Source organism: Toxorhynchites rutilus, chromosome 1, assembly GCF_029784135.1.
Source record: "Toxorhynchites rutilus septentrionalis strain SRP chromosome 1, ASM2978413v1, whole genome shotgun sequence".
Classification (NCBI taxonomy): Eukaryota; Metazoa; Arthropoda; class Insecta; order Diptera; family Culicidae; genus Toxorhynchites; species Toxorhynchites rutilus.
In genome coordinates, this window is record NC_073744.1 from 100,172,234 (window position 1) to 100,190,424 (window position 18,191).

The following is an 18,191-nucleotide window of genomic DNA, read 5'->3' on the forward strand; positions in this document are numbered from 1 at the left end:
TATTTTGCATAGGGTGTTTTTTCGAGGTGGTAAACATTTTGTATAGGGTAACTTTTTGAAATTTAAAAGTCGACTTTCCCATACATCCATTGGCAGCCTATTGTGCATCTTACACAGTCGAAGCAGTCCCACGAATATCATACGCATGATGCTTTATGTTCATTTCATATTGATACACCACGAGTGAGGTTCGATATTGTACGTTCTGGCACAGTCTAATCGCCACGAGTGTGACTCGACGTTGTACGTGAAATTGTTAAAATCAACTTCGCTAGCGCAAACATCGGATGAACTAACAACGCTTATACAATGTAATTTTCGAATATGTGGGAATTAAATTTTCCGATCTTCCTTCACAGTTCTCCGGAAATTTTCCGATTTTTCTCTCCACTATATTGAAGAGACGACATTTTACAAACAAAATACAAACAAGACGAATACAACAAAATAAAGAAGGCTAAAATCTGACTATACCTTCTTCGGGTTTTCCGCTTACGAACAGATTTGGCCTTCGATTGTTTTTATATACATCCAGGTTTTTTTTTACGCGGGGATACGTACCTCCTAAAAAAACCGCGTTAATTGGAAAATCCGCGTAAAAAACCATGTCACCTAATGATAGATATCAAATGGGACAATCCTTACGTAGAACGGAAGTAAAAAGTTGAGTGCTGCTCGCTTACGAAAACGCGTAGTTTTTTCCCGCAATTTCATTGGTTACTGGTAGCTATAGTTCGTTTTTCCTCACGAATGAGGTCATCTGCTGTTGCAAGAAGATACCCTTGTGACTTGTACACTCTACTGCCGACGGGCAGCATCTCTTTTGGACCGTCCAGAGCTAAGTAGACAGGGAAAGACATTCACGAATCGCTGCCCGTAAAAACCTCGTCCCGTTTTCCAACACCTAAAATCCACGTAAGAATCGTGATAAGGTGCGGCACTAACTTCCTTCATAAGCGCTAAGCTCCGTTACAAGCACTTATCACCGTAATATGTTCTGAGGGAACATAAGGGAAAAATGTGAGCTAACTACTGAACAACAATGCAAACACCTGCACTTCGCGCTAAAGGCAGTGTATTATTGCTAACATTCGTTGCATTGCGCAAAAAGCGATCAGCGATCAAAAAGCTAGCAGTCAATAATAATTCTGGAATTTAAGTTTAAAATTGATGCCTCAGGGCGAAAACTGGTACATTGGTCGTGACTGACCGCGTTTGTACGCGAATTCGAAAATAACTACTGAACAATAATGCAAACACCTGCGCTTCGCGCTACAGGCAGTGTATTATAGCTAACATTCGTTGTATTGCGCAAAAAGCGATCAGAACCCTGAAGGAATAAAAAATCAAATGACCGAAGTGCAATTTTGTGTAGTTTTGATTTTTTGTTACATCGGATATTTCGAGCGTCGTAGGAAAGTGGCGTCCGAAGTAACAGTCGAATGCTTAACCCTTTCGTTACGAGCGTCGTCTATAGACGACATCCGCGTGACGTCCTGTGTGTACGAGTGTCGTCTATAGACGACATCCGCGCGACGAGCTATGTGTACGAGCGTCGTCCTTAGACGACATGAAATTCATACTGCTCTTCGATCACATCAGTGCGATGTGCATACTTTTCGGCGCAGTGCTCCGTACAGCGGTAGCACTTCGGCGGAGCACACTGCCGCGATGAAAGGGTCAAACTCCGAATCTGGCGATTTTTTTTATCGGTGATTGAAAGTTGAAAAGTATAAATATGTGAACAATTGATTGAAAACTAATAGTGTGCATCCATTAACTCGATTTGTTTACATTTGTTACATACAGTGACTCAACCCCGTAATCGTACTCCACCATGCAGACCTCATAATCGTACGCTGGTTGTAATCTCTACTCGATTTCGAAGGCGTTGGCCAGTTTCCGAATTCCATGATTAGTATGGTATCCCTTGTTCATTGCAACTATCTTTAGCTGTCTTTCGCCTTATCTACGAGTTTTTTGTGTATTCGTAAGGAATATTTATGATTTTTTTTCATCAAGTGGTTTTTAAAACCGTTATTTTCAGAAATTTTATGGTTTCTAAATTTCTTACACAAATAACTTCCTCTGTTTTTTACTGGGATTGATGTCGGAAGAGTAATTGTAATGTAACCATGTGCGAATTCTGTATGTCTTGAGCTCTGGGTCATTGTCTTGGCAAAACTTGAATCCTCGATTCCATCACATCTTGTTAACACTTTGCTTCATATTTCCCTTCAGGACTTGAATAGTAAACATTATGATCTATTACGCCATCGATAAAAACCAAATTGAACCAACAAAAAGTTTGTAATGTGCCTAGGAAGGGCAACTTGAGTGCCCGAGCACAGAGGGACAAACATATCTCAGCAATTAAAAAAATCAGTAACTCCAATTTGTTTATTCCAAACAGCATGAAACACATCAATGTTTAACCCTTTTGTTACGAGCATCGTCCATAGACAACATCCGCGCGACGTCCTGTGTGTACGTTTGTCGTCTATAGATGATATCTACGCGACGAGCTGTGTGTACGAGTGTCGTCTTTAGACGACATGAAATTCATACTGCTCTTCGATCACACCTGCGCGATGAGCATACTTTTCGGTGCAGTGCTTTGGCGGAGCACACTTTCGTAATGAAAGGGTTAAACATGGTGGTGGTGGAAGGATGGTATGAGAGTACATGTATGGGCAATTTGGTTTTCATCGATGATGTATTGGATCAGAATGTTTACTTGAACATCCTGAAGGAAAATATGAAGCAAAGTGTCAACGAAATGGGATGGAACCGAAGATACAAGTTTTGCGAGGATACAAGACAATGACCTTGAGCTTAAGACATATAATGTTCGCATATGGTTACATTACAATTAGTCAAAAGTTATTAATATTCCTCCAAAATCTTCCGACATCAATCCCAGTAAAAAAACTAAGGAAGTTATATGCGTAGGAAATGCAACCAGGAATGAAGAATGGTGAGAAAAGCGCGTATTGACAACTTTTTATTGTTGTCAATACGGAGGTATAATATATTCTAATACGTGCGTTTTCGACGGGAAAATGTAGTCGATATTCAGCCTACGAATCATGTTTCTGCTTGACATATGCGTTGATTAGTACGGTAGAAAATTACTATAGATTGATACCATCTACCCAAAAAAAACGACATATTTACTAATTATTTCTCTCAGTGCAGTAACCAAACGGGCGCATCTTGTTCCATAGATATGCCTTGAGCACATCGAGTAATTTTATCTAAGACAAGAACAAGGAGCTGGAATTGACATATGGTTCGTTTTCGACAGTATGAGGATGAGGCATGGAAGATGCAAGAAGGGATGAAAAATGACAGCGACGTTTTTAAACAAATAAGGTCTAATTTTTATGCTACAGAACGTTTTCTGCGCACCAACCTAAGCTAGGCCGGTTTCAACCGAACCAGCTGTAGTGTCCCACAGGTGCACGGTGCCGGTGTACGATCAGCTTAGCTGAAGCAGCAGTTGCCGGGAAACGACATGCCTGGATATACACGGGTGAACAGCGTACCGCTGCTGCGCTCACTCAATTGTGATGAACTAATCAACTAATGCGAATAAAACTTAGAGCAGTACGGCACAAGCCCACCGGTAGTGGTCCTTCCTCTACCGGTGTTTCATAAAAATGAAACACATTTTTTCATATACAGCACTTGTCACTAACTGGACGTATTGTTATTGTATGTTCAGTTGAATTGAAGTCATTAAGGTCAGCGGGCCCCGATGGGATACCCTCATTCATACTAAAGAAGTGTGCCCAACCGCTGCTCGCCCCGCTCCGCCACTTGTTTGGCCTTTCGTTGTCTAGTGGAAAATTCCCGATCCTTTGGAAAACTGCGTATATGTTCCCGGTACATAATAAAGGAGACAAATCGAATATTGACAACTACAGGGGAATTTCCAGCCTATGCGCCACGTCAAAAATGTTTGAACTCGTAGTTCTGCCGTCTATGTTGTTCCATTTTAAGGAATTAATCAGCAACGATCAGCATGGATTCATGCCCGGACGCTCCACAACAACGAACCTGCTTGTCTTCACATCGCATGTCATCGATGGCTTCTCGGAGGGATGCCAGACTGACGCCATCTATACCGACTTGACAGCTGCCTTCGACAAGCTGAACCACACAATCGCAGTGGCCAAGTTGGAACGCATGGGAGTCTGCGGTAGTCTGCTGCAATGGTTCCAATCTTACCTGACTGGCAGAGCAAACTGCGTGAAGATTGGTGATCGTCTATCCTCATGTTTTGCATCGTTTTCCGGAATACCACAGGGCAGCCATCTCGGTCCACTTGTTTTTTATGTCACTTCAACGATTGCAATAATCTACTAGAGAGTCCCCGATTACTTTACGCTGATGACATGAAAATATTCTGCCACATCAGATCGATTGACGATGCCATGTTCCTCCAAAGGCAACTGGACTTCTTTGCCGCTTGGTGTGAAACGGATAGGATGGTACTGAATCCCAATAAATGCTCAGTCGTGTCGTTTGCAAGAAAACGGAATCCTATCTCCTTCGATTACCGGCTTTCAAACGTGGTTCTACCTCGCGTGAAGTGCGTTAACGACCTTGGTGTGCTCATGAATGCAAAACTTACATACAAGGATCACATCGCATATATTGTCAACAAGGCATCGAGACAACTTGGTTTTATCTTTCGAACGACGAAATCATTTACAGACATTTACTGTCTGAAGGCTGTTTACTGTGGCCTCGTTCGCTCCATACTGGAGTATTGCTCTGCCGTCTGGAACCCGTACTACCAGAACAGTGTGTACCGCATTGAAAACGTGCAACGACGGTTTATCCGTTTCGCTTTGCGTCTACTGCCGTGGCGAGATCCGTATAGCCTTCCCAGCTATGAAAGCTGTTGTCAGCTAATCAATTTAGACACTCTGAAAGTGCGTCGGAACACTGCCCGAGCCATGGTGATATCTGACGTTTTAACCTCACGAATCGACTGTCCTGCCATTCTCCAAAGGATCAATCTTCTGGCTCGGCCAAGGCAGCTTCGGAATGCTGCACTTCTCTGGTTTCCCACCCGGCGTACTAACTACGGTGCTTACGGTGCTGTTACAGGTCTGCTGCGCATTTTCAGCCGTGTAGTCTCTATGTTTGACTTTAACCTGTCCCGTATTTGTATTAAGCGTAAATTTTTAATGTTTTTTAGAACTTGACTTTGGACAACTTACTAGGCAATGCAAATTTTTAATGTAATTTTGTAATTTAATGCAATATTTATGTAAAGTCAATTTAGATACTAAGACTACCATTGGGGTTTCTAGCCTGTTGGTAATAAATAAACAAACAAGTTCTTGCAATAATGACAAAAAGATCATGTTTTGTTCATCTACTTCCATCAAGTAAAATTTCAACATACAAAATATAATCGATTAATTTGAAAAGCAGAAAATCGGAACTTGGTGCAAATGAACTGTGTTGGGATGGTCCGAGACTTTTCGAACTTGGGCACTTAGAACTTGTACATACTTGGAGGCGATATATATACATCGAAGACAAATTCGGATGATATATGATGCATATAACTGATGTATATAACATACAACGCATGCATATAACATACAACGCATACAATACAATGTAAAATGAATAGAATGTGCGTATATAATATTGCAGGATGATCGTTATGCCGATATACGACTCCATCAATGATATAGGAAATCGTGTTTTAGTATTCTATACAATTTCGGATAGACATGATATATCCTTTGATTGATATTTTATTAGATTGTAACCCCATTTTTAGGCAGTACTGCATTGATTCAATCAATATGTTCATTACAAGTCTGATATACATGAATAATTTCGTAAAGATCGATTTTACGTTAGTGTATATCATGAAACCGATGTTTGTTACATCTAATTAGGACTTAATCTGTAGTGATCAATAAAATAGTGGTCTTCCACTCTACACGATTTCAAATGTACACAATGTATCCTTTGATCGACATTGTATATGATTTTGATTCGATCTCACATTATATACGTTTTCTAATATGCCAAGTTAAGCGATTTAATGTTTGTGTTTTGTAAAATGAATGTCAGATTCAATGGATATCCCTACCTGAGGTTAGTCTATTTTACTCGATAGCGTACGTAAATTTGAATGTGTCATTTCTGAAGACTGTGGTGAGAAAAGCGCGTATTAAATATTTTTATTGTTTTTGTAAGGAAATACGGAAGTAAGAGTTTTGATTTAATTGTAACAGGTGTATTTTACTGTGCAAATGTAGCCGATATACGGCTTTCGAATCATGGTGCTGCTTGACATATATGTTTAACAATTTCTCATTGTAGACTAAATTAATAACTATCACGGTAAAAAATGACTAGATTGGTTGCATTTTACGAAAAGTTTGTTATATTTTTATTTTAACTATTTCCTTCTGTGTATGAAACCTCAATACGTACCTTGTGGAGGGTAGCTCGTAACATGCGTAACCGCTCATCTACCAACGAGAGTGAAGAATACTCCAACCGATGGATATTCGATTTCGCTAAAAATGTCTGTCCAGACTCAGTTCCAGCCCAACATATTCTTTGAGAAACGTCTCCGAGTGGTGGACCTCTGGACAGACCTTTCTCAATGCTGGAATTTTGTATGGCTCTTCTTTCATCGATCAACTCTTCACCCGGAAGCGAAACGATTAAATTCGTTCTTCTAAAAAATCTGCCCGATATCGCGAAAAGACGCTTGCTAGACTATTCAATACCCTACTGGAAAACAACATTGTGCCACCCAAATGGAGACAGGTCAAAATAATAGCAATTCAAAAGCCTGGCAAACCGGCGTTTGACCATAACTCATGCCGTCCGATTGCTATGCTCTAGCGCATTAGAAAATTGTTGGAGAAAAAGATCCTTCGAAGACTCGGCGAACACGAAATTATTGCGACAATTTCATGCCAATTTTCTTATAATGTTTAGAATCAAACCAAAATTTTAGGATAGTTTTATACATATATTTACTTCAAAAATCAAAAGAAAAGTTAATCGATGGAGTCTTGAGTGTAAAATTGAACGCATTTTCGCTTGATGCCCTCCATCAAAGTCTTTACAGTGTCATCCGGTACCAGTTTCTTTTTTCCCATTTTCTTAACATGTCCTTCTCGTCTTTGACTGTCTTCTTGCTCTTCCGAAGTTCCCGCTTTATTATTGCCCAGTACTGCTCCACCGGGCACAGCTCCGGACAGTTTGGCGGGTTCATGTCCTTTGGAACAAAATGGACAGAATTGGCCTCATACCACTCCAGGACACTTTTAGAATAGTGGCATGATGCCAAATCTGACCAAAATAGCGGAGCTTCGTCGTGCTGCTGCAAGAACGGCAAAAGGCGCTTCTCAAGGCACGCAGATTTGTAGATCTCGCCATTTACTGTGCCCTTTGTCACGAAAGGCTCACTCCTCAGTCCGCAAGAGCAGATGGCCTGCCAAACGAGATATTTGGAGGCGAACTTCGACATTCTCTTCTTCTTACATTTGTCGTCCACATTGAACTTGCTCTTGCCGGTGAAAAACTCCAACCCCGGAATTTGCTTAAAATCGGCTTTTATATACGTTTCGTCGTCCATCACACAGCAGCCATGTTTTGTCAGCATCTTCTCGTAGAGCTTCCGTGCCCGAGTTTTAGCCGTCGAATGTTGCCGTCATCGCGGTTTGGGAAGTTCTGTACCTTGTATGTATGTAGTCCAGCTCTCTTCTTTGCATTCTGGAAGTAGCTGTGCGACATGCCGATCTTTTTGGCCAAATCACGGCTTGAGACGTTGGGATTTGCTTTAATCATCCGCTTCACCTTTCCCTCCGTCTTTTTGTTCTCCGGTCCCGGTTTTCTTCCAGCTCATTTGCCGTGGTCCAACGTCAACCGCTCCTGGAACCGCTTCAACACTCTGGAGACGGTTGAATTGTGAATGTTCAACATTTTTCCCAACTGTCGATGCGACAGGTCAGGAAATTCCAGGTGTTTGGAAAGAATTTGTTCTCTCGACTCGCGTTGGTTCACCTCCATTTTCGTTGAATCGAAAAACACGACTTCGAGTTTGACAGCATGTAGACAATACACATCAATGAGAAAGTGTGCAAAATTTTGTTGATTTTTACCCAATGGTAAAAAAGTTATGCCCTGTTGAATGTGTCGCAATAATTTCGTGTTCGCCCTTTAGAAATTCTGCTAGGCAATCTGGACAGATGTGGACTTCCTGGAATTTTGAATAACTTCTTGTACAATTTGTTGTCAGAAAAGCGAATGAACTTCACCCGTGGTCAACTGACAACTTCTAGAAATGGTTATATGGGTCTACTCTAAGGCTCATGTCTCAGCCCCCCTTCTTTATAATTTTTATGTTGTTTGGCACAACAATGCACGCTCAGACAGCTTGCAGATGATGGTGTGGTTTCCCCATGCCGAAAACTTGTAAAGACCATTGCAAAATTCCCTAGATAACTTGTCTTCTTGGGCAAGGAACTTAGGGATCGAATTCTCGCCACAGAAAACCGAACTTGTAGTGTTTACTCGAAAGCGATTCCCAGCTCAATTGCAACTTAAGCTTTTGGGCAGAAACATTACCCAATTATCGACCTTCAAGTACCTTGATGTCTGGTTTGATTCAAAATGCACTTGGAATACCCACATTACGTATTCGAAGCAAAAATGTCAATATGGGGTCAACTTTCTCCGCTCGATTTGCGGTACGTGGTGGGGAGCTCATCCAGGAGATTTCATAACGCTTTATAAAACAACTATTCTATCTATTCTGGAGTATGCTTTTTCTGCTTTCTCTCAGCAGCTAAAAGTCACCTTCTAAAATTGGAAAATTGGACCGATTCTGGGAACTGGTGAAATGCACAAGTGTGTTTGTGATTGGAAACTTTGAAAAAATACTTCATCTAAATATACAATCTCGATTTATGAGAATTTATCACCACTATATTTCGTCAGATATTTGTCTTCCATCGTTTACTCCAGACGGTGCTCATTTCACCATCAGCAGTTCCTCAATTGAATACGATTTGTCGATGAAACAAAAAATACTTGGGATTTATGATCAACTTCGATCATTCCCCGTATTTTTAACCGAAGGTACCAAAAAGTCAATTGCGTGAAAAGATACTTCACTGATGGGTCTCGCCTCAATGGATCCACTGGCTTTTTCAATGTAAATTCTAGCGCCTTTCGTAAACCGCAGGAACCTTGTGCCGTATATGTTGCTGAGCTGGCAGCAATCGACTTCGCATTGCGGATGATCTCCAACAAGCCTGCAGACCATTTCTTCATCTTCTCGGATAGTCTCAGTTCGCTTGAGGTTCTCCAGTCGATGAAAACTAGTAAGCACTCATCTTATTCCCTCACAAAAGTGAGGCAGCAGATGAGTGCACTGATCGAAAGATCTTATAAAGGTCTGTCCACATACCACGTGGACAAAGAAAGAAAAGTTGTGCCATGGCGTACACGATTCCAGCCCTTCTGGTTATCTGAAACAAACTAATTGAACAGATTCTGAATCAGTAAAGATGCCACTATCGCATGATCCTCGGACAAGTCAAAGACGTGTTTTTGACAAAATGGCGGAAATTTGAAGAAAAAAATTCTGTTTAAAACCTTTTTTCCTAAGTATCTTTTTTTGACGTAGGACTACGTCTAACCGGAAGATATAGGGGGTGAAATGAAAATCTAGGCACTGAACAAATAGGAAAAAATGCAAGATTTGGAACGCTTATAACTCGAGCATTTCTCAATAGATCGCAAAGGTTTTTGCATCAATTGATAGGAAATATATCTACGCATCTATCATAACGAATAACATTTCATTTTTCTTGAGATAAATAATTGAATAATTGTGAAATATCAAGCATTGTCCAAATGCACTATGTGCCCATTTTTGATTGGTCCATTTTGTACTCCTCAAATCGTACCGACTAAAACGGTCAACCAGAGCAGCAGCGAAATACAATGAAGCACGATTGTAAGGAAAAAAAAAAATGAACGAAACATTGGTCGCAGTCTCACACATGCGTAATTCTCGAGCCAGCCAGTCAGCTTAAAAATCCCCGCTCCGCTGCCGTAACGATCATTCTTTGTGTGTACACCGACTGGACAACATCGTTGCTGGACGAGCTGGACGGCGAGGGATCGAGTGCCTTTCTTAAGGCAAGAGGGCGGAGGTGGTAGCGCTGGAGTAGAGTAGAGTAGAGTTTTCAAAGGGCCTTTCTCAAGGCTAGAGACGAATGAACTGCAAAAGTTTAAAGTCTCTATAATACAATACCTTCCTTCCTTCCTTCCGTAACGATCATTCTCATCCAAACCGTACACCACATCGTTTCGCATCACATCACATCAACAAACCAACACAAGCAGCCATGGTATGATATGGCAAAGGAGGAATAGTGAAGGGAAAGGTAAAATCCCGCTCGAACCGTGTTAGCCGAGCGCGTTAGTATCAGTGCATCAGTCCACCTAGCCGGCGTTATATAGTTTCGGCCGCCGAAGTGGAAAAGCTGCTCGCGACGATAAGAAAACCCGAATTCAGAACAGACCACATTCGGTTCGGTGGACATCAAGACAACAACAGGCAGTTGAAGCGAGTGGCAAACGCAATCGCAAAATGACAGCAGGGAGCGGAAGGAAGGAAGGAAGGTCTTGTATTATAGAGACTTTAAACTTTTGCAGTTCATTCGTCTCTAGCCTTGAGAAAGGCCCTTTGAAAACTCTACTCTATTCTACTACAGCGCTACCACCTCCGCCCTCTTGCCTTGAGAAAGGCACTCGATCCCTCGCCGTCCAGCCCGTCCAGCAACGATGTTGTCCAGTCGGTGTCCACACAAAGAATGGGAATGGTAGCGGAAGAAAAAAGTTTGTTCTTTATAGAATCTGCTTTGGTGGCAAAACCAGAACAAAGCGGCATCGAGGGCGTTCGAAATGGTTTTTTTTAAACCACGAGTACTAAGTTTTCTAAATTGGAACCATTTCATAAAACACGGCGCTTATCAGGGCCATTAAACCTTTCAAAAAAGAGTTTACGAAATACAGTTCAATGCATTCTAAAATAATATACAAAATAATAATAAAACACAAATTGATTTTTTTATAATTTGTTTGCCAGGATATGATGAGTATGTGAATTTGGCAGTTGTTCTGAGCTTATTGATAGTTGGGGACTTTCCTGATTATTCAATTTTCACCAATTCTCAAATTGTTTCCAGATTGAAAGTACAGTAATTTATAATTAGTTCGACATTTAGCTAATTGGACGGACATGTAATGCGACATATTTAGTTGGACATTTTTGTAAACATAGAGATCCAAATTATGACCCCACATTGAAAGTCGACACTGTACCACTGTCATCGCAAATGTTCAATTACAGGTTAAAATCGCCTCCAATGCGACACTGAGTGGTGCTTCGGCACGTCGCATTGAATGTAATTTACTGTACAACATGTCACAAAGCTGGATGGGAAGAAATTTTCCAACTGTGAAACAAATCGCTAAACAGGAAGGTTTAGCCGAACAAGATGGGGATATCGAGTGATAACAAAACAATAAACTCTTTAGCTTGAAGATGAGCCGCATCAAGAACAGAGCAGCTTCGGTTCGGCGCTCATCAAGGCAACAATTAGTTTCAGCGAGTGGCAAACGCAATCGCAAAACGGCAGCAGGCCGAAGAAGGAAAAAGTTTGTCTATACAGACTGCTTTGGTGGCAAAAGCAGCCACCATAAACCACGGCGCTATTCAGGGCCATTAAACCTTGCAAAAAAGAGTTTACGAAATACAGTTTAATGCTTTCTAAAACAATATCCAAAATAATAATAAAACACAAATTGATTTTTTCATAATTTGTTTGCCAGGATATGATGAGTATGAGAATTTGGCAGTTGTGCTGAGCTTATTGATGGTTAGGGACTTTCCCGATTATTCAATTTCCACCAGTTCTTAAATTGCTTCTAGATTGAAAGTACAGTAATTTATATTTAGCTCGACATTTAGCTAATTGGATGGATCTGTAATGCGACATTTTTGTAATCATAGAGTTCGGGGTCCAAATTATGACCCCACATTGAAAGTCGACACTGTACCACTGTCATCGGAAATGTTCAATTACAGGTTAAAATCGCCTCCAATGCGACACTGAGTGTTTCTCCGGCACGTCGCATTAAATGTAATTTACTGAACAACATGTCACAAGCTGGATGGGAAGAAATTTCCCAACTGTGAAAGCTGTGGCGAGTGGCAAACGCAATAGCTAAACAGGAAGGTTTAACCGAACAAGATGGGGATATCGAGTGATAACAAAAACACAACACCAAAGGTTCTTTTCAGAACCATCAACATGTTCATAAAGAGTAAACAGTAAACTAATCCATTTTTCAGGTAGATAGGTAGGTATTCACGTAGGAGAAGAAAATAAAACAATATATAAAAAAATTAAAATTTAACAAAAGCTGTCCACTTTGTTTAGTCCTACGTCACTCCGGTTATGTCCCCGACATTACCCACCCATCTTTTTTAAATATGAATGTTACGAAATTATGATTTTTTATAGGTTCATGCGATAGAGAGCGATTCATATAAACATAGATCCGATAAGTAGAACTTGAGATATCGTGTAAGCCATTTTAAAAAACATGTTTCGAGAAAAACGTGTTTGTTATGGCCGTACTAAATAAGATATCGCATCACTAAAATGGCTATGACTTGATAAATAATGCCTGAAGAAAAAAAATGATTTATTTCAAATTTCTAGACTTCATTCACACAGTTCAGCTTGAAGCGATCGGACGCTTTGTGCTATTGTGCTCGCGTTTCGGTAACAGCTATTGTTATTGGCTGGTGTTTTTTCCTCAACCAAGTGTGCTTCTTCCATCGCGTGTTAATTGTGGGAACAGTGAAGTGCGCTCAACAATTCCCACCAGCTGGAGTGAATAGCTTTTCACAGCAGATACTGGTGAAGGTCTATAGAGAGACACTTTTGATCGCCGAATCATCGCCATTTCCACCGCCGACGTAGGTGCGCTCGCTCACCTACAGCAGTGTAACAATAGACGCCAACACGTGATCAACTGGACGGTGCAGAACGAGTCGAATATTATCTGCGCGGGGTGCGCATTTAGGTGAATACGCATAAAAATACATTTAGAGAAAATATATATAAATATTATATTTTATTTTATTTTTTTCTTGAAATAGTATAATTTTTTATTTTATTATTGTGAAATATTTAAAAAAAAATAGAATTTAAGTGCCATTTATAATGGGCAGAAGGTGGGGGGTCTCCGAATATGGAGATCTCAGACAATGAAACCAATGAATCCCCCCCATCAGGTAAAAAAGGGAAAACACTTAAACGTGTTCCTAAATCGCAAGATGTTTCTTCTGGGGACGAATCAGCTCATGCTAATAGGCCCCCTCATAAAAAAATCGCAAATCTCTCCTCTCCACCTCTTGACGCTCCCACCCTACCTTCGACTTCGGGTTCCCTTTCTGTTATCCCCGCTACCACTCAATCCTTACCTTCGCCTACTCCCCATGTTGTCTCCCTTCCCACTCAATCCTTGTCCTCGTCTTCCCCCTCTGTTACCCCGTCTTCCCCCTCTGTTACGTCCTCCCCCCGTGTCAAGGTCTATCCAGAAGATGCATCTGGAACTGGCCCATGGGTTGTTTTCTTTCGGCCCAAACCAAATGGAAAAGCTTTGAAAGTCATGCAGATCGCGAAAGATCTGGCAAGGTATACCTCCGTGTCGGAAATTTCGAAGGTTAGACCAAACAAATTGCGAGTTGTCGTGACTGATCGAAAGGACGCAAACAAGATTGTTGTCGACCAGCATTTTACAATTGAGTATCGGGTTTACATTCGCTGGTTCAGCTCTCCCGGACTACGTGATGGTAGAGAAATTGAGGTTAGCCGTGCGACTTTTTATTCCGAAGCCAATGATTTGTCAAAAGTGCAAGTCAGTTGGTCATACGGCTGCTTATTGTGCCAATAAAGAACGCTGTGCCACTTGCGGAGAGCAACATGTGGGCGAAGCCTGCAGTGCGACGGTAAAAAAGTGTCCATATTGCGGGGGAACCCCACACATGCTCTCAGCTTGTGAAGCATACAAGAGTCGCTGGGAGAAACAGAAGCGCTCTTTCGCGGAAATTTTGAAGGGCGCTTCTCCACTGGCTCAACAACAACAACCAATCAACACATAATGTTTACGCCACGTTGCCAGTTGACGAAATGGAAGCGGATACAGCTAACGGGGGCACGCCGCCTATTTCTCAAGGGAATCCCCGGCGCAAAAATGTGACCACTCCCAACGTTCAAGGACAAGTCCCTCCGGTGATACCCCCAGTTAGTTTGCCTACAAAAACGAGTGCAGCGGACAAGGAAAATCAGGTTCCTCCTGGCTTCCGTGGGAATGGTTCACCTTCGAACGACCCAGCATTCGAGGGAACATCAAAAACCCCAAATGTCCCTGTTTTTCCGTCAAGTTCAACTTCCCAATCGGGATTCATAAAGTTGTCCGACCTTGTGGATCAAATTTTCACGTGTTTTAATGTTTCCGACTCCATCAGAACCATTGTCACCGCAATGCTTCCAGTATTAAAGACAATTTTGCAGCAATTGATGCAAACATGGCCCCTCCTTGCAATGATTATCTCTCTTGATGTCTAATTTAAATAGAGAGGTCGGAGATATCACTGTTTTACAGTGGAATTGTCGTAGTCTTATCCCTAAATTGGATACATTCAAATTTTTAATTCATAAGTTCAATTGTGATGTTTTTGCTCTGTCCGAAACTTGGCTTTCTTCGCAAGATGATCTCTCTTTCCACGATTTTAATATTATACGCTTGGACCGATATGACAGATACGGAGGGGTGCTATTGGGGATCAATAAGTGCCACTCATTTTTCCGAATTGTTCTTCCACCTATTGGTGGGATCGAAGCTGTTGCTTGTCATGCAAACATCAGAGGCAAAGACCTCTGTATTGTCAGCTTGTATTGGCCTCCGAAAGCTGCGGTTAGCCGCAAGCAACTTGCTGACACGTGCTCACTCTTTCCTGAGCCACGATTGATCTTGGGAGACTTCAATTCTCACGGAACCGCCTGGGGGGAACAGTACGATGACAACCGTTCATCGTTGATATATGACCTTTGTAACAGCTTCAATATGACCATTTTGAATACTGGGGAAACAACACGTGTACCTAAACCACCTGCTAAGCCAAGTGCTCTTGACCTCTCGCTTTGCTCGAACTCACTATCGTTAGATTGCAAGTGGAATGTAATACAGGATCCCAACGGTAGTGATCACTTGCCAATCAAAATTTCCATCACCACTGGGTCGAATTCTTCTGAATCTATAAATATGGCATATGACCTCACAAGACACATTGACTGGAAAAAATATGCCGCGATTGCTCTAGCCATCAATTCCAGAGATGGTTTACCTCCATTGGAGGAGTATAACTTCCTTTCTCGTTTGATCTATGACAGCGCAGTTCGCGCTCAAACGAAACCCATCCCAGGTTCCACCATTTGCCGAAGGCCTCCCAATCTATGGTGGGATAGCCAATGTATATAGAAAAATCGAATGCATTCAAAGCTTTTCGGAAACGTCGAACTCCTGAAAATTTTCAAACGTATTTAGCCCTTGAGAATCAGTTCAAAAATTTGATCAAAGGGAAAAAACGTGCTTATTGGCGAAATTTCGTGGGAGGTTTGTCACGAGAAACGTCAATGAAAAAATTATGGAAAGTGGCTCGAAACATGAGAAATCGCTCTTCAACGAATGAAAGCGAAGAATATTCACATCGATGGATTTTTAATTTTGCACGGAAGGTTTGTCCCGATTCCGCTCCCGTGCAGAAAATTGTTCGAGATATACCACAAGATAGGTGCGATCTTGATTCCGAGTTTTCGATGGTAGAATTCTCTCTTGCTCTCCTTTCATGTAACAATTCTGCTCCGGGATCGGATAGAATTAAGTTCAACTTGCTGAAAAACCTCCCTGATGTGGCGAAACATCGCTTGTTGAATTTATTCAATCGGTTTCTGGAACATAATATTGTTCCAGATGATTGGAGACAAGTACGAGTTATAGCTATTCAAAAACCCGGAAAACCCGCGTCCGACTTCAATTCGTACCGCCCAATAGCAATGCTGTCTTGTAAACGGAAATTGTTGGAGAAAATGATCTTGTTTCGCCTTGATCGATGGGTTGAAACGAATGGCCTACTCTCAGATACACAATATGGGTTCCGCAGGGGCAAGGGGACGAATGATTGTCTTGCGTTGCTTTCTTCAGAAATTCAAATAGCTTACGCCGAAAAAAAACAAATGGCTTCAGTATTCTTGGACATAAAGGGGGCCTTTGATTCTGTTTCAATATAGGTTTTGTCGGACAAATTAAACTCTCGGGGACTGCCGCCTCTATTGGATAATATGTTATATAACTTGCTTTGTGAGAAACATTTGAACTTTTCTCATGGAGATTCGACAGTAAGCCGGGTCTCGTACATGGGACTCCCCCAGGGCTCATGTTTAAGCCCCCTTTTGTACAACTTCTATGTAAGCGACATTGACAATTGTCTTACACAAAATTGCAGCCTAAGACAACTTGCAGATGATGGAGTGGTGTCTGTCGTAGGATCAAACGAATCCGACCTGCAAGAACCCTTACAAGATACTTTGAACAATTTTTCAACCTGGGCCATTGGGCTAGGGATCGAATTCTCCACGGAGAAAACAGAGATGGTGGTTTTTTCTAGGAAGCATAGACCAGCAAAACCAAAGCTTCAACTTTTGGGTAATCCGATCACTCATACTATGTCATTCAAGTATCTTGGGGTCTGGTTCGATTCCAAATGTACTTGGGGGGCCCATATTAGGTATCTGAGTAAAAAATGCCAACAAAGAATAAACTTTCTCCGTACAATTACCGGCACATGGTGGGGAGCCCACCCCGAAGATCTTATAATGTTGTATCGAACAACTATTCTCTCAGTGATGGAGTATGGCAGTTTCTGTTTTCAATCAGCTGCCAAAACACACCTCATTAAACTCGAGCGAATTCAGTATCTTTGTCTCCGTATTGCGTTGGGATGTATGCCCTCAACGCATACCATGAGTCTCGAGGTTTTGGCAGGCGTACTCCCACTAAAAGATCGCTTCAATTTATTATCTCTTCGGTTCCTCATCCGGTGTAAGGTTATGAACCCATTGGTGATCGGAAATTTTGAGCAACTGATCGAGCTAAATTTTCACTCTGGATTCATGAGTTCATATCATGAATTCATCTCCATGCAGGTTGTTCCTTCTTCGTATATTCCCAACCGTGTTTGTTTTCCTGACTACATCAATTCCTCTGTACATTTTGATCTGTTCATGAAGGAGAAAATCCATGGAATTCCAGATTATCTTCTATCGGGGATCATTCCTACGATCTTTAATGCAAAGTATGGGCGTATCAATTGCGATAATATGTACTTTACTGATGGGTCCTCTATGAATGAGTCCACAGGATTTGGAGTGTTCAACGTATTTTTTAGCACCTCACACAGTCTTCAGTATCCTTGCTCAGTGTATATTGCTGAATTGGCAGCAATACACTGGGCGCTGGACAGCGTCGCCTCACGACCTGTTGAACACTATTATATTGTAACGGATAGTCTGAGCTCTGTCGAAGCTATCCGTTCAGTGAGGCCGGAAAAGCACTCGCCGTACTTCCTTGAGAGAATACGAGAAATTTTGAGTGCTTCAACCAGACGCTGTTATGTCATTACCTTTGTCTGGGTCCCTTCACATTGCTCAATTCCGGGTAATGAGAGGGCTGACTCATTAGCAAAGGTAGGTGCAATTGAAGGCGAAATTTATCAGCGTCAAATCGCCTTCAATGAATTTTATTCTTTAGTCCGTAAAAATACCATCGCTAATTGGCAACGCAAATGGAACGAAGATGAATTGGGCCGGTGGTTCCACTCAATTATCCCTAAGGTTAGCTTCAAACCATGGTTCAAAAGTCTGGACTTGAGTCGAGACTTTATTCGCATGTCCAACCACTGTTCGTTAGACGCGCTACTCTTTCGTATTAATCTTGCCGACAGCAATCTTTGTGTTTGTGGCCACGGTTACCACGACATCGAGCAC

General features: G+C 41.6%; 1 protein-coding gene across 1 annotated transcript in view; it reads right to left on the bottom strand.

Annotated features, from left to right (window-relative positions):
- LOC129764259 (syntaxin-binding protein 5-like) overlaps window positions 1–6,527 on the bottom strand; it is a 48,072-nt gene extending 41,545 nt beyond the window's left edge. The window contains exon 1 of the mRNA XM_055763182.1: window positions 6,475–6,527. Coding sequence (XP_055619157.1) covers window positions 6,475–6,512 — 38 coding nt within the window. The 5' untranslated portion in view covers window positions 6,513–6,527. The remainder of the gene's footprint in view (window positions 1–6,474) is intronic.
- Between the last annotated feature and the right edge of the window lie 11,664 nt (window positions 6,528–18,191).